Raw genomic sequence first — 23,531 nt, 5'->3', positions numbered from 1 at the left:
CTTTCTCATTGTTCTTGATACTTTTTTTTTTAATTTGTCTGGGGAAAGTATAAGGAATTACTGGTTTGCCGGTATATAACTGAAGTATTCTTCAAGAGATCTGGAGCTGGTGCAGTGCCGTGAATCATACTCATCATATAAATTGAGCGTATTTAATTCTTAAAAAACTCAAACAACTTCTAATGTGTATATTTCTGTTTTAAATAACCATCCTTTCTAATTAAAATTACAAGTTCCATTTTGAAACCAATCTGCCCAACGCGCTTGTCTACCAGTTCTCGAGAAGATACGTAAGTTAAACAACACTGGGTTTGGTTTGTTCATGAAGGGGTTTAATATTAATATCAAGATAATATTGGAATTGTGATGTTCATCTTGTGTCCCGAGGACAAGAGGGGTGAAAGAAGGTGCGAACTTCGGATACGAAAAGAAAAACGATGAAAAACGAAATCAACTCCGAGGAGGACCAGATGTGCTAACCAAGATACGAGCGTCAAATTCTACTGATTTGCTTTGCCCTTACTGCATGTAGTTCTTTTTTATTTTCTTTTTTTTTTTTTTTTTTTTGTGCTGAAATAGTATTATAGAAACTTGATAATGCACAAATTAAGGACGCGCTTCTGCACGGATAGAATCGAAAACGACTTCCGAAGAGCTAATTGCCTTTAAAATATATCCTGTAGGAATTTTCAAAAAGTATGGATTAAAATTATTATGAAAAATAATCCGGGGAACTAAAATCAACCCAGGATCACGTCCACCAAAGGCAGATATGGTACGAAATAGACAAGGAGATGTGAAATTTGTATGAATTATATAGGGTGTAAGGTAAACTAAAATGGAACTTTGTCTTAAACTGTCTTTATTCCAGAAAAGTAGACAAGTACATCTGCTCGAGTATGTTGTATCTATTAGTTACTTAAATACATATAAGTCTTCCTTCCATTGTAAAATAGCTTTCCATAGATTTGTATTTTAAATCTTGTTTAAATAGCTGCATTTTTCATTTTTCTAGGTATTTTGTAACTACCAGTACGCTGAAGTTAATGCTACGTCTTCCACTTCAAACTCTGTAACCGTGGACATCTCTTCCTGTCCCGATGCTACCCGACTGTTTTATGAATGGAGAGAAACTCCATGTGACTATAAACAATGTGCCATTTATGCTGATGATGAGTATGCTTTACCAGCGCCTGTGTGGGTTTGGGACCTCTAAATATCTGAATGTTATATTTTAATACATTGATGAAACCAGGATTTTATGGAAGTGACAAGTAAAACAAAACATATTGTAATATAAGCATGTTATTAATAAATGTAGTTTCAAAATAACATAATCCTATATATTAATATTTCTATATCACTCATATTTTAACCAAAGTTTCTATTTTTGCAGATGATATCTTCAACATTATGTTGAAATTATGAGGTGAATTTTGGCAATAAAGAAATTAACCACATTGGTCTAATATTACCTGTGACTCACTCAGGAGTCTATTGTCTTATGAAAATAAATCCCCGCCTTTATGTAATTAAAGTTTTTAAAGTACGTAAACAATTTCAGTGCTTTTTCCAATCATCTTAAAAAATTATTACAATGTACATTCCGCCAGAATATTGAATATCTTAGATAAGTTGTCTTTTCCAGAAAATTACCATTTATATAATTTCATTTACCATAGAAAACCAGTACGGGTTAAAATATAGCAACAGTCTGCTAAGTTTCCATTTAAAGCTTCGCAGATTATAATATAAAACTTGAATATGTATTGACACCTTCGGTGCTTGGAGTCCTGGTTCGATCCCAGCTCGCGGCATGTGGACTTTGTGGTGGACAAACACCGTGCTCGTGGGTTTTCTCGGGGCTCTCCCGTTTCCTCCCACTTCATTCCACCATTTCCCTTATCCCTCATCCTCACCGTCTCCTTTAGCCTAACCGGCATAATAAGACACGAAGTTCTATGTCTGAATCCAGTAGCTTAATCTGTGAGTTTGATCGCATTTTTTAAAAGATAAACAGTAAAGCCAAGATGTCTATCGCCAAACTAAAATATTTGGTCTTCTATAGTTACCTGGTGGTCGGAAGTTTGGAGTTTTGTAGTAAATAGTCTTTCAAGATAAATTTTGACAAGTAATGTTTTCATGTACCCTTCAGTTTATGAAGGTGGATATCTTTACCTGACAGAAAGTCACAAAAGTATCGAGACATTCTCACAAAAACGTTGCCAACCCAGCCCGATCATCAAATTGTGAAAGTATGGTAGATTTCCAAACTATGCGAACTCAATAGTGAAAATAGTCGTAGTAGATCTGTAACTTTCAGTTGCAAGAAGATTAGAGACAGAATGTGTTCCTGAGACGCTGACGACACTTCAGAAAGCCATTTTCTTGCTAGTTTTTACTGTTCTTTATCTATGAAAATTAATATTGAAACTGTAAGTCGTAGTGAATTTCTATCACTTTCGGTTTTAGCAGAGAGATTCGAGTGAAAATATGATCTGATAAAATATGACTCCAAGGCAAATAAGCAAAGCAAGCAATGGAAACATGGGGATTCATCATCACCGAAAAAGGCTAAGACTCAACCATAGTCGAGCAAGATGATACTGAGTGTTTCCAGGAACTGTCATGGTGTGATCCTAACAGATTATGCTTGTAAAGAGGAAATTATTGAAGCAGTGTATTACAGAAATCTCCTGACGAGGTTATGGGAGGTTATAAAGACGAAGCGTCGAAGAAAGCTGTCCAAGGGTCTTTTTGCTTTCCCAAACTCATTCTACACAGGACACAATCACATATACTGCTTCTTTGGGCTATCAAATTTTGTCTCACATAGCACATAATATTCTCCGAACATAATACCCAGTGACTTTTTCCTCTTTCCGCCGATGAAGAAACCATTGCGTGGCAGACATTTCTCGAATGATGATGAGATGATTGTCAAAGTGGAACATTTCTTGAAAAAGCCAAATGAAGACTATTTCTACCAAAGTCTCCACCAAATTGTCCATCGTTGGAAAAATGTGTTGCATTGAAGGTTAAGTATGTAGAGAAAAATTAACACCATAACCAATTTTCATAGTCGTAGTTTGATTTTTTCGAGGTGATAATTAAAATTTTATGATTAACCCTCGTGCTTCCTGATTTATTTTACATTTCGTGAAAAAATATCCTTTCACCTTCCTATCTTTCTGGCATTCGTGATCACCAACGTCGAAGCCCTATCCCACAATTTATATTTCAGAAATATCTACAGGAACAGGCCTTATCTAGGAGAGTGTCATTTCATTTGTACTTATGGTTAAAAATTTATAGTACTTCAAAGCTCTGGCTGCACAACTTTGCTTACAGCCTGCTGCTCTGAAGAATGCAATTAGATACTTAATGAAGTTTACATGAGACCATAAGAAAAAGTACTCTCCCTAACAATAAAGATTCTTAGAAATCCGTTCTCTTCTGTTGAATTTATGCATGATCACACACATAGTTATGATATGAACACAGTTAGTCATTGAAAAGTTTCATGGTCTAGCTCCGAAGACTATCATTAGATCCTAGTGAAGTTTACGTGAGACTACAGGGAACGAACACTCTTTCAAACAAAATAAAAAATCATTAAAAATCAGTTCATCTGTGTTGGCATTATACATGATCATTCAGTTGTGATATGAAAACTGTCAGGCATTGAAGAGTTTCATGATCTGCTTCCGAACGCTATCGTTAGCTCTTTCGCGGCCACCTTGATTTCAGTGCCCGAATTCAATGTGCCACCTTACACTTTTGCAACATTCAGTCTTTTTCAACAAACTAGCTACATCTAGCGGGAACCAAGCACATTACAGAAAATGACAGGCCAACACTGTGTGCCACCAGGGTAAAGGTCCGCACGGGCCGGAATTTTTAACCCGTGCCCAGCCCGGTCCGTTAATTTATAATGTGAGACCCGACCCGAGTCCGAAATATCCTTTATTCTTTAAGCCCAAGCCCGAAATAAGTCCGAATTGCAGAAACTTTTTTCATTAACGCAAAATTGTATTTTTACTTACAACAATTAGAGGTTGAATTTTGCAGTTTAAAAGCATACATGATTCAGAGAGAATAACGAAATAAAGCTTGTCACTTGCACTTGCTAACTATATGAATTTTCTAAAGAAGATAGTCATTTATATAAATTCCGTCTCCTTCATTCTCGGTGCATAAATGTGGGACGTCAAACTAAATATTTCATTTCATTTATATAAATTCTCATGAAATCCCCAACTTGAATGAATACTCCAAGCAAAGTATCAATGTGTGCAAATTCTTATGCGAATGGATGTGTACTGAACTCACTTTGATAGTCCTCAAAGTAGTCATTGTCGATTGCTGTGAAGAAAAAGAATGGAATCCATACTCTAGCTGATCAAACTTTCACTCACAGATAAGCTAAATGTGTTTATTTTTGTTACTTTTTTCTCCACTACTACATAGTTAATTTTACTCTCAATTACAAAATGATAATCAAATATTTAATGTGGGTGTCTCAAGTTAAAAATTTGGATGTGTTTTAAAAGTTCTCCAGGAAGAATGGTTTCATAAATATGCTAGTACAGTATATTCACAAAGTTAAGCCCGATAAAGCCAGAGAAATATGGTTGTGTATTTAAAAATCTACGGCCCGGGCCCGGCCCGAGCCCGAAGTGATCTATGCTTCGTAAGCCCGAGCCCGTGTAGACCTCTACATCAGAGTATAAAAGCTCTATGCCTGCGTCCCACTTTACAGAGAATGTCTACAATAAGAACTAAGTCTTGACGCTAAATGGCGTCAATGGCACACAGCAATAGGTATGAATGACGCCGTATGGCGTCAAGTGGCAGTAAACGTGTTAAATCGTTATGAACTTACCTGGAACCACAAGGAGAGAACATCTTTCAAACAAAATAATAGTCATCAAAATTAGTGCACCGTTTGCACCTTTTGCTCCGAACACTATCCTTAGATCCTCGTGAAGTTTGCATCATGAGACCACAAGGAAAGAATACTTTTTCAAAGGAGAAGTGAATAATTAAAATCGGTGCAACAATGTCCAAGATATGTGTAAATATACGTTTATTAAAGTCTGTTAATTACGATTTTCACACCTTCATCCTTTGAGGTGTTTTATGGTATAGCTCTAAAAACTGTCATTACTTCCTACTTAACTTTATGCGGACCACCGAAAAAGTATGATCTTTCAAACAAAGAATAAATGAGCAAAATCGGTGCACCTATGCACAAGTTATGCGTGAACATATTCACACTATATATATATATATATATAGTGGGCCATAAAGAACTCACTAGGAAGTCAACAAAACACTTCAAAGAGAGCGGATCCAATAACGGAAAGACACATCAAAGACGTAGAACCCGACACGAATTATTCACCAATCACAAAGATTAAGGTGGAAAACAAGATATTAGAAGAAGAAAGAATAATGTGGCAAACTTATTGAAACTTAAAATGTCAATATTAAATTTTTAAAAATAATTTTGAATACATTTAAGAATTTTATAGGGATTTAGTGGAAATTAAATATTATTACAAAACGTAATATAAGAAAGCTCTATTATATGAATAGTATAATGATAAGTCGTAAGTTTTGCAGTATTTCCATCAACCAAAAAGCAGGCGCGTGTGCACGCTGTGATCGACAAGAGCAAACTAACTGAATTGGTAGTGTAGTAAGCAAACTATTTTATACGAAGGCCACCACTCCGGCAATATCGTCAGTCAGTTTTTAGTGGCAGTGATCATAACTGATCAACATCTAATACTTGAACTGTTACGGTATGAGTTTGAGCTCGGGTATAACTTAGATGCGATAGCAACCCAAAATATTAGTCATGCGGAAGGCAAAGATTCAGTGAACTACAGCACAGCCACTCATTGGTCCAGAAATTCCACGAGCCTATCTTGCAAAGCTAGTAGTCTAGTAATACCAATGTGGAAATTTTCAAAATCAAACAGTATTAGTATTAAGGTATGATTTTTACTATTATTATAGTGCTTTTCCTTCATGATATTTAATGACTTTGAACATCATATTATATAACTGTAATCCTGCGAAATAGCCTGCAAATTGTAAAAATATAGAAAATCAGCTAAGGTTCAGGCGCACTAGAGTAAGAGGATCCATCCACCATCACACGACGATTGTCAAACCAACTCGAAATGTCCAAGTGTACTGTAGTTCGAGATTTTCACAAACTTGGGAAAACCATCAGAATCTGCAGCACTGTGCCCATGAGTCACCATAGCTCAGTCTCACAGGAGAGTAGATGCATACTGATAATTGCTGCAAATTCTAATTATATAGGTTTCCTGTAATAGATGGTGACATACGAAAAAAATGGGTGTTACTTCTATATTTAAATGTACAGCGGTGGACACTTCTAAATGGTACAGCCATATGGAGATTTACGGCTAAGGTGTACCATTTAGAAGTGTCCACCGCTGTACAAGCACAGTTGTTGAGCAAAGGCTAACATCCAGAACCGATCGTCAAACAGGACCGTGGTCGAATAAAGTGATGTTCTGTGTGTGATGAAACTAGGAACAGAGAATACACTTTGTGTTCGTTCTTAACGGTCGTATCATCATTGCTGATCTTTATTCATATAGTTGGTCCAAAAGTATCTAGCATTTGTAAATCGAAAGCGCGCCTTGCTGCAACAGGATAACACAAAAACTACACTCGGCTCGAAAAATGCAACAAAAAGTGCAGAAATTTGATGGCATAAAACTGGTGATATAAACCATATGTTGCTCATTCGGATTACTAGCTCTTTCAGTCCGTGGCGCAGTTTCTGAAATCTCGATGCTTCAGGAAAAGGAGATGGAAACATGAAATACTGATTTTGCCTTTAAGGACAAGACGTAGTATCGAAGAACTGGCAGGTGAGTAGCTGCAGGCGATCTAACACGAAAGACTATGCTTTGAACGTTACGAGGGGCGTCCGATAAGTAATCTATCTAGACAGGAAGGAATGCAGATAGGCTCACCTGGTCATCACTGTTTCTCGATGTAGTCCCCATGCAGGTCTGTGCACCGTCGCCACTTTGTAGGCGAAGACATCCCAGAGAAAATATAGTCTTTGTCATGGCCTCCAAACCACTGGGAAATAGCCTGTTGGACCTCGTTGTCCGACTAAAAACATTGTCCCCGCAGGTGTTTCTTCAGGTCTCAGTAGAGGGTGTTACTAGGGGCAATGTCCGGACTGTAAGGAGGATGATTCAACACTTGGAAACCACAGTCAGCAATGGCAGCCTGAACCTGTTCGCAGCGTTATACAAACATTCATTACGCGGTGTAACACAAACACTCTGCTCGTGACCATTGTGTTGCTCGAATTGACCTCAAATTGCGCCGTTGGGTTCCCCACAATGGCGTTGGCATGTTTGCCAGGCATCGTTATGTTCCGCCAATCCCTTCCTGTCTAGATAGGTAACTTATTATACGCCCTTGTAACTTCCTCTCATTTTACTGCAATAAACACAGGTATGTTGTGTATCAGAATGTTGCTAGAATTCTGACCATTCTGCCATCCAAAGTTGCATAAAGTTCTTACTTAAAAATTTCCTAATCCATATGGGACAGCATAATAAATGTTACGCTAACACCAATTTTAACGTTATTTTTTTTTTTTACAATGATTAACCTTAATAAAATCCAGTACTATTAAACACAGTGAAAGAAACATTTAAAAAAAATACTACAGCATTAAGACGGGGTTCTTGAAGATTATCATATAATACATCATAAGATTCACGATGTAATATTCTATTATGTGCAGGCAATTCTAGCAACTTCAGAATAGTGGAAGTACTAGTTGTTTGTCCGATAGCAGATAACGTTAATGAATTACACAGTATTTAAATTGCCAAAATTCTTCTGATTCTTTAAGCTGTACTTAGAAGTTAGGTACAATTTACTGCATTTTCTGAAACTTCCTATCACAAATTTGAAACAAGGCCATAAGGTTTGAAACAAGGCGAACGATGAATTATCCGGTAACATCAAGTTGTTTCCAGTCACCGTGTACATGTTCACGACACAACTGTCGTCGTGCTAAAGGGTTATGGTTTCTTATCGGAGTTTCGTCGCCCGTTCAACACGAATCTTTAAATCCATATCACGTAGCACATAGAGGACTGATTGTCTTCACAGGCTGTGGGATGTGCTGCTTTCATACCTCCGTCACTTGCAATGCAATCGCATGACGGTTCTAAGTGACAATCAGCTTTAACGCTCTGTTTTCTTCCGAGCATTCTCCCCCGATGTTTCTTTACTGTAAATTTTATAGGCCGTCATCACATAACACACTTGCCACTTTCGTCACACTCACAATACATGAGCCAGTGCCAACAATTTTCCCTCTTTGGAAATCAGAGAAGTCGCCCATTTTATACTACTATCATCTGCTCAGTTCACTACACACTGCCGTTCTGCTTCTCCTCCCGTAGTACGAAGTTTGCAGTAACTCCACCACCAACAGCTCGGTGCTTCGGTCATCATTTGGTCGTTGCCAACCCACATATATAACGTGTTTCCAACTTCAGATCTTTATATTATTTTGATATTCATGTGCATATTGTAGTATATCAAAATCATCTTTGGAAAATATAATAAAATTTTAGAACTATTCATGACTTTAAGCACGCTTGGTGAACCATACTTTTCACTAGTATCTTAGTATGTCATAATGAAAAGCTTGGTGAAGATATATTCCAGAATCAACCTTCACTCAATAGACGGCTTAGTTATCATAGAGCATCATTTTTTTTAGGTTTACAAAAAATATATTTTTCCCGAATTTCTCAAAAACTGTGCATGAGGATATACACTTATGAAATCATTTTGTTCTACTCAATGTAAGATCTATCAATTGGATAGGCTTTATTGAGTAGCCTTTTGATTTTGCTTTCGTTAAACGCTAATAACATTGTACAGATTTTTACTTGCTATTTGATTAGAATTAGAATTAGGAATTAGAATTTTGGGGTTTCAGCATTTGTGACCAAGCTAGCCCGTCACGTGTAAGAAATGACATTTCTCAGGGATCATACTGCCCGAGGAATTGGGAAGGAAGAAATTGACCTAAAATCATTCTGTTAGGTACGATTCTGTCATTTGACTGGTGTGAATGAGGAAATTCTAAGAAAAACCTCACTGAGAATGGTTAGCCTAAAAAGCTATTACATCTCTCCGACCGGGAACCGAACCAGTGACCGCTTTCACCAAAGGCATTGGGCATTTGAGATAGTATACATATAAATATATATACAAAGGGTGATTCAATAAGAACGTACCAGGCCTATATCGCAGCTAATACTGCACGTAGAGCCTTCAAACAAAAAATTGCATTACCAAATCGTATGTATAGAATGTAATAAAAATAGTAACGATACCAGTGGCGTCTCGTGAATACCTCCAACGGGGGGCAACTTCAAAATTTGAAATGAAAAGTGGTATAACTGTTGGAATCGTTCGAAAGGACATTAAATGTCATGCAACTTTTAGAGGACAAACTTTGTCATATCCTTTCCCATTTAGCCGCAAGAGACGTTGTTGCAGACCTGTATCTGACTACCCGTAGCAGGCCTTTATTTCAGCTAATACTGCACGTAGAGCCTTCAAACAAACAATTGAAGTACCAAATCGTATGTGTAGAATGCAATAAAAATAGTAGCGACAGCAGTGGCATATCGTGAATATCTCCAACGGGGATCATCTTCAAAATTTGAAATGGAAACAGGGGTTGGTTGTGACTCCATTGAAACAAGCACACAATGGGAGAAACGTCGAGAGGAAATACGTTGGCATATTTCTTCCTCGTTGACAGCATCACGGTCGCATTACTAGGTCTCCAGTCACACCAGACGAATGCCGGGAGGGTACGTGCAAACCATCCCTGCTAAACAACCGCCGACGCCTTTGCAGGATTAACGCGGGGCCTAATCCAAGGGTAGTCCAGGCCCACAATGACGTGGACGCACGATGTATCTGGTGTGCGTATGTACAATATGAAATATCTCCCAAATCCGGGAGCATATGTTGTGGGCTTGTTTGTCGTTTTTTCGAACAGCACACTCATTTATCGTTGCGAGTAATTGTGTGGTGGTACTCTTGTAGATCCAGTAGCTAACACGTACATGACCTTGCTCAAGACATAGTCTATGCGGCCTCGAACAGGCGATTGCTTCTATGTCAGACACAGGACAGAAGGAGCGATGCTGTAGTCAAAACAGGTAATACAAGCCTGTAGAGTCCGAGAGTGATTAACCTCTGCAGTGAGTTAAAGTTGTTTCCTGTACTGGACAAGGTGTCGTGCATTGAGTTCTACTACTCCGGTGCATTACAAGCTCATGACGGGACGAATACGAAATTTCCACAAGCAGGGAAACCTCTTTGATTGTGTTGATGTTTGAGTGATTGTAGTAGGAAGTGTCGGTAGTAAATAACATTTATGCGATATCCGAATTTGGAGGCATTCCAAATGCCTATGATCTTTGGGGAATGCCGGGAAAATTATAGGGCTGCAGCTCGATTATAAGCTGAACGCTATCCACAGCGACAAGCTTTTTCCCACAATCTGCTGCGGAGATTAGCAGCATGATTGCGGCAGACAGGCAGATAGCACGAGATCGTGGTATCAGTCAAGGTAGTGTCCTGCATATTCTGTAGAAAACACATTTTCACCAGCACCACCTCTCTCTGCATCAAGAACTAAGTGATGCGGACTGTAATTTACGGCTTCTGTTCTGCAACTGGGTGGTCAATCGCGTGAGAGAACATCCGAATTTCATTCACTTCATTTTGTGGACTGATGAAGCAACATTCTGCAGTGATGGCAACGTGAATCTCCACAGTGTACATTACTGGGCTGCAGAGAGCCCTCACTGGATGAGAGAAGTCAATCGGCAACACCGATGGCGCATTAATGTGTGGGGTGGCATTGTAGGGACTCAGGTCATTGGGCCATGTTTTTTTGCTGGTCATTTAACAGGTACAATGTTTCGTGATTTCTTGCGACACCATCTACATCCGCTATTGGAAAACGTACCGCTCCATATACGTCAGACGCTGTGGTTTTAATTAGATGACTGTCCAGCCCATAATGCTGCCATGTGTAGGGAAGAGACAAATGTTCTATTTCCGCAACGCTGGATAGGAAGAGGTTTCAATCCACAGTTTCCTCCACGGTCACCTGACCTTACTTGTATGGACTATTTTTCTGGGGTCGAATTAAGGATCTTGTGTATGTCAACCGACCAACTACAATTCGCAACATCCAAGACCGCATTACAACCGCATTCCGGACCATCAATGTGGCCGAGTTGGAAGCTGTTGCTCACAATTACATACAGCGAATAAATTTCTGTATTGCTGTATTACTTTGAACATTTGTGAAAGTCAGGGTGCGTCGACTACACTCCGCAGAAGGTAAGCTGATTCTTTAGCTCTTTACTCATCTTTCTCTAATGGCTTGATTGCAACGCCTCAGCTTTCTGTCCCCATGTTTTGTTCCATGTTTTCGCAAAAGCACATTCGGTTCGTCTTTCTTCGTTGCAACCAACAGTTTCTTCCTCCGTTTTGTTATAGCATCGTACATTGTCTCTCATCATAGTTCTCCCCATTCACTGCGCTTGTGTCGCAGCCATACGGAAATCACTCTCTTCAAATATTACGTATGTCATTGGTTCCCTATTTAGAGCTTCATTCAACAGCAGAAAATGTACCTCTGCTTACTGTTACAGTATGTACCCTCCCCCCGTCCTGGTCTCTAGTTGACACCATTGTGGTCGCCACTTACACGGTGTGATTCCGCGTATGTACAATTGTACATCCCGTTCGTTTCAGACCAGTATTTACTTTTCCCTTTGGTTCCGCATGCAGAAACCCTCGCATCATCTGACTTTAACCTCGTAATGCGATCGTGTTGCTGCCACAGAGGAAGAAATATGCCAATGTGTTTCCTTTCGACGTTTCTCCCATTGTGCGCTTGTTTCAATGGAGTCGCAACCAACCCCTGTTTCCATTTTAAATTTTGAAGATGACCACTGTTGGAGATATTCACGATACGCCACTGGTGTCTCTACTATTGTTATTGTATTCTACACATACGATTTTCTTAGTTCAATTGTTTGTTTGACGGCTCTATGTGCATTATTAGCTGAGATAAAGGCCTGCTACAGGTAGTCAGATACAAGTTTGCAACAATGCCTCTAGCGGCTAAATGGGAAAGGATATGACAAAGTTTGTCCTCTAAAAGTTGCATGACATTTAATGTCCTTTCGAACAATTCCAACAGTTATATCACTTTCCATTTAAAATTTTGTAGTTGCCCCCCGTTGGAGGTATTCATGAGACGCCACTGGTCTCGCTACTATTTTTGTTGTATTCTACACATACGATTTGGTAATGCAATTTTTTGTTTGAAGGCTCTACGTGCAGTATTAGCTGCGATATAGGCCTGGTACGTTCTTATTGAATCACCCGGTATATATACTCTTCATCATTAAATGTTTATTATTACTAGTATAAATATAGATAAGAAGGAAATGATTACGAGATGTTATCAAATGTGATATCCTGTTACATAGTAGATAGTATAGTTGTATACTAATGGTTTATTCCTACATAACAAGAAGTAAATATAGACCTGATATTTGTACTTCATACCTACATCCTTGTATGCTTCTATTTCTTATCGAGATCGTTTGCACTTTTGATTAGATTTAACTTATAAAAAGGTTTAAGTACCTTGTTTATTGCTTACCAGTTACAGAATTCGTACTTTCTTAAGCAAGGTGAGTCATTATAAGTTTGTGTACTTTAGAAAAGATGAAATTAAATTCTTGCAAATTAACAGGTAATTAATAGAGGATCTACGTAGTTACATTCAGCATTTTCGTCTTTCGTAGAGATCTCGATTTGATTCCCCGACATTTGATTCGGACTGTCACGTGAAACTAAAGATCAGCAATTAATGAAGACTTGGTACTAAAAGAAATATTACCAAGAGTAATTAAATAAAGCATTTTATAAATATTAGCAGCATAACAAATTTTCAGTACAGCTTACTAAGGAAAACAGAAAAACTTAGATCAATAACTTAGAAAAAAGTATTTCTTGCAAAAACTTCATATCAAAGAAGTGTGAAACACTTTGGAAAGATATTTTGCTGTCTTAGTAGTTCTACGGATAACATTATAATAGCTGCCCCTTCTATGACTTACTTTTTCTTAAAGAGTTTAGCATAGGAATTTATAATCTATAACTTTACGAGGAATCCGAATCGTATGTATTCCCACCAAGATAAAATCAGCAAAATAGGTAAAGAAACCACACACGAACAATCAGTGAAAGAAGAAGTTTCCTGCGTCCCCTGTCATTTTACAGATATAAGCTGATGGAGGCTTTTTAGGAAATACTACAAATAGTCTTTTAAAGTTTGTATCCAGGAATATATAAATATCTCTGAGTCGCAGAGTGCCCCTCAAAACAGCATGGAATCCAATTAGTCGAAATGCAAATAAGTAGTATCATTCACACTTTTTTATCTTCTCAAGCCGGAGGACCACTGTACCCTTTAGGTTGAAATCGTGTTAATTAAACTATTGTTTATGTTTATTTTCATTTTAGTTTGCTCAACTAACTTGCTGTTGTTACACAAATGTTAATACTCAAACCTAAATATGGTTATGACCTCTTAATGGTAGCATGGTACATGTGGTTTGGCAATAAAAGTTATTAAATATTGTACTGTCTTAAGGTAATAGAGCAAACGGTAACAGTTGTCTATAGTTTAAGCTGTATTCATATTTCTTACAAGTAAACCTTACGTTTGGGTGAATCGAGTTGCTGACTGAGACACATATGAGAAAGTAGTACTAAATGTGGTGAGTATTTCAGTGAAGTTGTAGGTGCGAAGCTCCAGGGGTTTAGGAGATACAGCTACCAGAACATCACATGGAAGTACAGAATAGTCTTCATACAGTTGGAGGTAAAAGCTCTGTAAGACCTCTTGTAACGACAAAAGGTGAATAACAAATATATGGGTACATATTAAGACTAGGGGGGAGTCATATAGTAAGGGTATAATTGACGGCGGCCATCTTGAAATCCGCCATTTTGAATTAAGGTTAAGTTTTTAAAATAGAAATAGGGTCATGTGATACATGATTTAAGGCGCAAATTTAATCAGAAGAACAATGGTGACGTTAATATTGATTTACGCGCAATTGGTAAAAAGTTACAGGGAAATTAAATATTGTTGCAGCATATGTATTAGTCCTTTACCCCACCTTATAAATTTTGTGTTAATGATAATTATTAAATAAAAAGCAGGTGGATAAATATTAGGTCTATGGTAAGAGTTGCCTTGATGGCGGTCATGTTCAAATCCGCCATTTTGAATCAGACAAAACTTTTAAACAAAACGCATAACATTGACAACTTGTTAATAGCAAATTTTACCATAAATCCAACGGTATAACAATTTTTGCTTTATCATTAACCAGCATTTGTTATCCCATAAAAGTTGCTAATTTAAGGAAAAATGACCAAAGTGGAATTGCGTCATAATTGAACTTGGGTCTTTCTTCCAGAAAAGTCCTCAATTAGTACAATCAATATGTATTTCAGGAAAGATTGCATGACTTGCACAAATGCTCTGCTCACAGTGAGCACACCTGACAAAGGCAATCGAGTTACACTTGGCACATTTGTCGTTAACAATTCCATCAAAGCAGTAGACGTAAGGAGCGATCCAACGTCCAGTTTCTTCATTCAAATATCCAGCCTGATTGAAAGCGAATCGAATCATATTGCGAAAACGAGGAGCACTGAACTGGTAAATTGTAATCGACTGAAGTTGTATGAACTTCATCAACTCTTACCATCAAGGCAACTCTTACCATAGACCTAATATTTATCCTCCTGCTTTTTATTTTATTATTATCATTAACACAAAATTTACAAGGTTGGGTAAAGGACTAATACATATGCTGCAACAATATTTAATTTCCCTGTAACTTTTTACCAATTGCGCATAAATCAATATTAACGTCACCATTGTTCTTCTGATTAAATTTGCGCCTTAAATCATGTATCACATGACCCTATTTCTATTTTAAAAACTTAACCTTAATTCAAAATGGCGGATTTCAAGATGGCCGCCGTCAATTATACCCTTACTATATGACTTCCCCCTAGTCTTAATATGTACCCAAAATTTGTTATTCGCCTTTTGTCGTTACAAGAGGTCTTACAGAGCTTTTACCTCCAACTGTATGAAGACTATTCTGTACTTCCATGTGATGTTCTGGTAGCTGTATCTCCTAAACCCCTGGAGCTTCGCACCTACAACTTCACTGAAATACTGACCACATTTAGTACTACTTTCTCATATGTGTCTCAGTCAGCAACTCGATTCACCCAAACGTAAGGTTTACTTGTTAGTTACTAAATTATACCTAAAGTGGAATGAATTAGAATATACGTACTGAATATGGGTGTAATGTAGTGATTTAATGTTTTCGTAGATGTGAAATAGTGCTTGAAAGCATTTTTTTTAAAAAATACTATCGGACAAACTTGATAAGACCGAAAAATATAATATATAAGTGACAACAAGATGAATAAGGTGTGATGCTTAACCGGTTATTTCGGATTTCAGCTGTCCACTGCTATCATCTGTTGTAGACTTGAAGACTATGCTAACATACTGCATGTTAGTTCAAAGCTTGAAGTAGATTATAAATCAGCAGAACAAGTGAGAAAGTTCTTACCCTCACTGGGTTATAGACGAGTTAGCAATCTATAATTTGGTCCACTATTGCGTCCTTTTCTACATATTCACTTTATTGATTTACATTTCTCACATTTATGAATCAGTCCGTTAATATAATCTGCATACAAGTCTGCGGAGTTGAAAGCAATCAGGTTTCCACAGCACTAATGACCTTCCCATCTCCTGCAAAACCTCTACTACTAATGTTCTTTTTCATATTTGGGAAAAGGGTGTAACCGGGATAATCCAGACTGGGTAAATATGGTAGATGAAACAATGGTTCATGCATATTGGAGCACAAAATGGATGTTTCTAGTTCTTGGCATATTAGTCCATTCTCCGCTAGAAAAGTATCCTAGGTTCTTGTAATATGTTCCTGTGATTGTACTCGCACTTTATTACTTTTTGTAAGTAATAAGTCAAAATCACACCTTTACAGTCTCAAAACATCGGACAACGTGGCAATTTACTAATGCATTGTAACTTCTTATGTAATGTACTTAAGAGCTCATTGAATTTAAATGTTTCGAATGCATATTTATAACACCTGTCTTAATAAAATAAAGAATAAATATGCATGAAAAAGTGGAAATGTTGAGTTTTGTAAAAAAAATGTAATTTCTAACGTTTTTTCTCAATAAAGGCCATTAGTGATGAACTTCAATTATTACTTCACCAATCCCAATGTACATTGGAGCTCCTTCGTGGCTAAGCGGTTATCGTACGCGCCTTTAGCGCGGTAGACCCGGGTTCGATTCCTGGCCGGAGCATAAGTTGTTCGGAGTCCATGTTAATCAGTAGGTCTACGTCTCATATAGCCTCCCTGCTGAACGGAACGTTAAACTCAAAATCAACTCAACTCAACCCAATCTACATGAATGACAAGTATTAAATTTTTGAAATCTTTTGAATCAACGATATTGTGAACAACTTTAAAAAACACCTCCTGTAAAAATTTTGTAAATGGTCTTTGTTGAACTTTGTTAAAACGGTCCTCAATTGTAATTTTCTCTTGAACTAAATCGAAAATAAAAATTTCAAGATTTTGTAGATTTATTGTTATTGTTATTATTATTATTATTGATGGTGGTGGTGGAAGTAATAATATAATAATAATAGAAGTAGTAAGATTTTGGAAACTAATGGTGTGACTAACGTAATTTATAATCCAACTTGACTAACGTGACACATGATAACACAATAAATGGCTAAAATGTAGATTTAGCATTACTATTCTTTTTTTTTTTTCTTTTATTCTTGCAGATGGATCATCAAATATGGGTAATATTGACTTTAGCAGCCACTGTAACCTGCACAAATCCAACTAATAAAGGTAATCTGTTTTCGCTTGTCTTATAAAATAGATATTTAACAGTCACCTAATTTAACCTACAACAGGACCTTCAGAACGCTAGGGAAATCAAATCTAATTACCAAAGTAATGGGAAAAAAGGGGACATAAAGTTTGTACTTGCGGTAGACTCCAATGCAGTTAAGTACATGAAAAAGTTGACAATGTTTGTTTACATTATAAGACTTATTTACAACTAGCATAAATTACCCACTTCGCTGGGTTAAATTAAGAAAAGATAGTAACATGTTCCGTTAGTCAGTCACTTTCTACTATTACTAAAACTCTCTCTGGTATCGGTAATGTTTGATGATTTTTATATATCCTCCTCCCCTCCTCATGTTCTGGGGTACGGCATCGGAAGTGTCATTGTTCATCTCAGCGACCCCGAAAACTGAATTCGACACTGATATTGGTCATTTTGATTATATATATATATATATATATATATATATATATATATATATATATATATATATATATATATATCCCTCCCCTCCCACAATTTTTCCGGGGCTGAATTTGGATTTAAATTTCATCAGAAATGTCACTGTTCATCTCAGCGACCTCAAAAACTATAGATTCGACACTAATATCAATCATTTTCGATCATTTGTATATGTCTTTCCCTTCCTTTAAATTACATCGTCAAAATGATATGAAAAAAATCATGTCAGGTTTAAACTCCATCTAGGTTGAAAATTTTATCGAGATCGGTCAGGTGGTTCAAGAGTGAAGTCACATAGACAGTAACTTTCATTTTTATTTTTTTACATACATGTCTCCGCCTCCCCCTCCCCCTCACCTACGTTACACCGTCAAAGTTAAATGATAAAAATATCCCAAGCCCGAACGTCATCTATGTTGAAAATTTGATCGCGATCGGTTGGGTAGTTCAAGAGTTATTAAGTCTTATTTATTTTTATATGTCCCCTCCTCTCCCCCTCCCCTAAGTTCTACCATCAAAGTGATACGATAAAAAAAAAACACCTCAGGTCCGAACCTCATCTATGTTATTTTGTTTTAAATCGGGCGGGTGGTTTAAGCGTGATGAAGTCACAAAAACAGTTACTTTTATTTTTACTTTTTTTTTTTTTACATATATCTTCCGCCTCCCCTCCCCTTCGTTGCATTGTAAAAGTGAAATGAAGAAAACCTTGCAGGCCCGAACCTTTTCCATGTTGAAAGTTTGATCGAGAATGGTCGGATGGTTCAAGAGTTATTAAGTTTTATTCATTTTCATATATTTCCCCTCCTCTCCTTCCCCTCCCCTAAGATCTACTGTCAAAATGAAATAATAAAAGACCTTCTCAGATTTGAACTTCATATATACTGAAAATTTGATTGAGATCGATCGGATGGTTCAAAAGTTATTAATTCTCGAACATAGTCACTTTTATTTTTCCCCTATTTGATTTTTGTATATCTCCCTCTCCACCCGTTCTCCTACGTTGCTCCGTCAAAGTGAAATGATAAAAATCATGCCAGTTAGTAACCTCATCTAAATTGAAAATTTGATCAAGATCGGTCGGATGCTTCAAGAGTTATTAAGTTTTATTTATTTTTTTCTACGTTCCCCTCCTCCCCCTCCCCTAAGTTGTATCGTCAAAGTAAGTAGCTAAAAACACTTCCAGGTCAGAACCGCATCTACATGGAAAATTTGATCGAGATCAGTCGGGTGGTTCAAGAGATTAAGAGTCACAAACATAGTCACTCTCAATTTTATAATATTGCAAGGATCCCCACATCACAACAGATGCACGTGCCAGCTGAACACGTGCTAATGATCACAAACAACCTAGCAGACAACACGGAAGACATCGAGAAACATCGAAAGCAGACGGACCTCACGGAAGGACCCGAGGAGGACAAATAAAAGGAGGACCACCGAGTGGTCTTCTGAATGGTTTTCTTCTGAAGTTGGAACAACAATGATGTATCCATTTTAATATAAATACTTGGTGCAATTAAAGTAATTGATATTCAGTAAAATACTTTGTGTGTCAAATACGTGAGATACTCATTCTTCGCAAGAGTGAAAAAGGCTTGTGAAAAATATTTGAAAGGTCTATATGAACCCTCTTTCCCCGCTTCCCGCCTTAAGATGTGCATTTCCATGGAAATAGAATGCTGAGATTCCAGCTCGACCCAAGTATGTACACTAGCTTCCGTATGAAGTCCTTTTCTTCTGCTGGTCTGTCTGTCCTTATATATACATAACACACCTGATTTTCCTTCCTAATTATGTTCGTTTCCTCGCTTATATTCAGTGATTTAAGTTTAAAATCTACTTTCGAAACAAGTAAAATATTTTGTGATGTGTAACTTTAAAGATGGATCATACTATTTTTAATACTTACTTTTGCTTCTAGCTGCTCTAAATTTTGCCTCTTATTATGAGTCTGGTATGGTTCTACAGAGGGCACCAAAACCAGCGAATATTTGGGGTTATGGAAATCCAGGATCGTCCATTACGCTCACCATTGATGGAACTGACTATCATAGCCAAGTAGATGGTAGGTCTTATTATAAACTATTATATTACCGCTTCCAGTTGTTATAAGTTTTGCCTCTTATACTAAATCTGGTATGGTTCTTCAGAAGGCTACAAAGCCTGAAATATTTGGGGATATGGCAACTCAAATATTAGCCATTTTTTTATTATTATTGATGAGTTTGAATATCAGGGCACAGTTGATGGTAAGTAACAAAAATACCATGTGGCTTAGAGAAAAGAAAAACCAAATATATATGGTGCTGCTTTTCTCTTGCATAACGGAAGCAGCTCTTTCTATTCTCGTGAATACAGTTGAAGACTTTGGTGCAAAAACATCCCAAGTCCAAAAAATGAAAGTGTAAAGGAGATAGCTGCACAAGGGTTTTTTCTCATTCGATTTTCTTCAAACTTGGCACATACATACTAGACTGAAAATAAACCGACACGTATTTTTTGTTTCTTTCGGAAAACACGTTAAAGAGGGAAAATAACTCCTTTTGAAAAAATAGTCCCCTTGATTAAAAGGGCCACATTAAAGAAACGGAACTCAGTCGATGCAAAGATGACTTCAAAGTAGAAATACGTGTTTTGTTGTTTTCTTTTTTGAGAGGAAAGGGTAGCAAGGGGCAATGGTCCCCTTCGAAATGACAAAGGATCCGCACAATCCTTACGGAAATTTGATTTCAGTGGAATTGCTTGAAACCGTCAGATGTTGTGTTCTTGAGAAAAAGTCTCAATACGCACAACTACAAATCACTGACAGTTTGGCCACTACAGGGCCACTTTTTTGAAAACAGCCGAAGATAACCATATTCTGAATTTCGGTAAAAATGACTGAAGCCGTGACATGTTGTACTAAATAGATATTGTGATCCTGAGAAAAAATCTTAATGGGCATAATAACCAATCACTGACGTTTGGACACTACGAGGCCACTTTTTTGTAAGCAGTCGAAGATAGTGATATTCTGGATTTCAATGAAAATAACTGAAACTATGATATGTTATAGATATTGTGATTCTTAAAAAAAATCTCAATAGGCACAACCGCGAATCATTGACCGTTTAGCTACTTCAGAACCACTTTTTTAAAAACAGCAGAAGGTAACGGCATTCTGGATTTCGGTGGAATTCCTTGAAACCGTGATATGTTGTTGATAATGTCATCCTAATAAAATGTCTCAATGGACACAATCACCAATCACTAATCGTCTGGTAACTATAGGGCTACTTTCTTGAAACCAACCGAGTATAACGATGTTCTGGATTTCGGTAAGAACGAGTAAAACTGTGATATGTTGTAGATCTTCTCATCTTGAGACATAGTCTTAATGGACACAACCATCATTTATTGACCGTTTGCCTACTACAGGTCCAGATTTTTGAAAACAGCCTAGTATAACAATATTTTTAATTTCTGTGTAAATGTATGAAACTGTGATGTGTTGTAGATGTCGTGATCCTGAGAAAAATTGTCTAGAGTGTTTCAGGGTTTTAATTTGTCCCGCAAGATAAACATCGGAATGTTGTCAATGCTTAAATGAAGTTGGCCGCTACTCTCCCCATCCCTTTCCCGGATTGTGTTATAGGAGTTTTCAGGGTTTTATACAATTCCACCAAAATTCCAGAATATCATTACCTTCTACTGTTTTAAAAAATGTGTTCCCGTAGTTGCTAAATGGTCAGTGATTGGTGGTTGTGCCTATTGAGGCTTTTTCTCAAGACCATAATATCTACAACGTATCACGGTTTGAAGCAATTACACAGAAATCCAGAATACGTACCTTCTGCTGTTCTCAAACATCGTGGTCTCAAGTGGTCAAACGGTTAGTGGTGGGTGGTTTTGCAAATTGAAACATTCTCAGGATCACAATATCTACCACATATCACGTTTTCAAACAATTACACCGAAATCCAGAATATGTACCCTCTGCTGTTGTCAAAAAGCATGTCCCTGTAGTGGTCAAACGGTCAGTGATTGGTGGTTGTGCCTATTGAGATTTTTTCAGGATCACAATATTTACAACGTATCAAAGTTTCAGTCATTTTTACCGAAATCCAGAATATGGTTATCTTCGGCTGTTTTCAAAAAAGTGGCCCTGTAGTGGCCAAACTGTCAGTGATTTGTAGTTGTGCCCATTAAGACTTTTACTCAAGAACACAATATCCACAACATATCACGGTTTTAAGCAATTCCACCGAAATCAAATTTCCATATACGAGTACTAAAGCAATGGTTTCCTTCTTCTTTTGATTTGCGACCCACTTTACAGAACGTCTGTGACATCTCGATAACTTGTTTGATTTTTTATTAATAGCAACGTTAATATAGATTTGTATTAATAATAACAACGTTAATTTAAATTCTAACAGTGGTTAGACTATAAGTATCTATGAAGTAGTGACTAGATAGTAAAGTCTAGGTAAAATGATGATGGCCTCATTGGATGGTCTTCGGAGCTGATTTATTAATCTTCTCCCACTATATGACACTGAAATGGATATTATGAGCATGGAATGTTAACACACAAAAAAAAAATAGCCGGGAATGTACATCTCTCCGTTAAGGACCGCTCTGTTCTGGAGTATGAAGTCTCTGGTTAAAGCCCTGCTCTCACTAAAGTGGGCTTTGTGCTGAACAAGCACCGTGTGTGGGAGGTTCCTTGGACTTTCCTATTTCCCTACAATTTTCTCATTCTACAATTCCTGTTCACTATCATTACCATTACCGTCTCACGTAGCATGGAAGCATAATTGTCGGACAACTGAAAAGAATATATTTGTCATTTGTACAATGAATATATTTACTTTATCTATCTTTTCGCATCTTATTAAAAATGGAATATCCACAAGAAAGGTAAGTTCTTTTATTTTTCCTCAAATAATTGTGTGCCAACAATTTCTACGTATCGCTAACTCATAATTTCTTAATTCTATTCAATTAAAGATTTTTAAAAGTTTTCTCAAATTATTAAAAATATATACGAGGACGAATCAAAAAGTAAAAGTTACATTTCCAAGTTATGGCCATTCAACTTTTCTATTCCGGATGCATAGAAATCACCTCCAGCGTAATGTAACCACCTGGAGAAAGCTGCCTTCACCCCCTCATCGTTTCGGAATCGTCGTCCACCGAAATCCTTTTTCAGCTTACCGAGCACATGACAATCACATGGCGCTAAGTACGAACTGTATGGAGGATGTTACAATACCTCCCACTCAGTGACGTAACTAGGGGCTAATGGGGTTGTGCTTTGGGCGCCGGATTGGGAGAGCGCAAAACTGGGCAAATATTTGGGGGAGTGTTTTGGTTTGGTTGGTCACGGGTGCGCTAAGGTGAGTTCTTGCCCTGGGCGACAACAAACGTATTTGCGTCGCTGCTCTCACTTAAATCGTTGCAGCAGTTTGGATGTTTGGCAGACCGTGTGGGGTGTTGCGTTATCATGTAACAAAATCACACCGACCCTCAATTTTCCCTGCCGCTTTTCTTTAATTGCCTTACCCAACCGGTGCAACGTATGACAATAAGAAGCCGCGTTGATTGTCCTGGCTTGCGGCACAAATTCCACTTGCACCACACCCTCAATGTCAAAGAACACTGTCGCCATGATCTTTCCTCTTTACTATTGTTTGAGGATCTTTGCAATCTTTCTTTATAAAAGTTATTTCTAACATCTCATTGACCAATCTACACGTCGAAAGTTTCGTTTACGAAGGAAAAAAAACTTAAATTATGATCACTAGAGCAACTCACATTATGCTTTATTTTTGGTTTAATTATGCTTTATTTTTTTCCAAATTATGCTTTATTATGCTTTATTGTTAATTTCAATCATTGTTTTGCATTAATCGTGTATAATGTGTAAT

At 37.3% G+C, this 23,531-nt stretch overlaps 2 protein-coding genes across 2 annotated transcripts in view; both read left to right on the top strand.

The window, feature by feature from the left end:
* Positions 1-1,337, top strand: part of LOC145684024 (sialate O-acetylesterase-like) — a 39,513-nt gene extending 38,176 nt beyond the window's left edge. The window contains exon 13 of the mRNA XM_081755840.1: positions 1,016-1,337. Within this exon, the coding sequence (XP_081611966.1) occupies positions 1,016-1,216 (201 nt within the window). The 3' untranslated portion in view covers positions 1,217-1,337. The remainder of the gene's footprint in view (positions 1-1,015) is intronic.
* Positions 1,338-7,122: 5,785 nt separating this feature from the next.
* LOC145683107 (sialate O-acetylesterase-like) overlaps positions 7,123-23,531 on the top strand; it is a 79,071-nt gene continuing 62,662 nt past the window's right edge. The window contains exons 1-3 of the mRNA XM_081754467.1: positions 7,123-7,242; positions 17,081-17,150; positions 19,541-19,684. Of these exons, the coding sequence (XP_081610593.1) occupies positions 7,123-7,242; positions 17,081-17,150; positions 19,541-19,684 (334 nt within the window). The remainder of the gene's footprint in view (positions 7,243-17,080; positions 17,151-19,540; positions 19,685-23,531) is intronic.

Source organism: Thermobia domestica, chromosome 4, assembly GCF_964235325.1.
Source record: "Thermobia domestica chromosome 4, izTheDome1.hap1.1, whole genome shotgun sequence".
Lineage (NCBI taxonomy): Eukaryota > Metazoa > Arthropoda > Insecta > Zygentoma > Lepismatidae > Thermobia > Thermobia domestica.
Note: the sequence above shows the minus strand (reverse complement) of the source record. Positions and strands in the feature narration are given on the sequence as shown.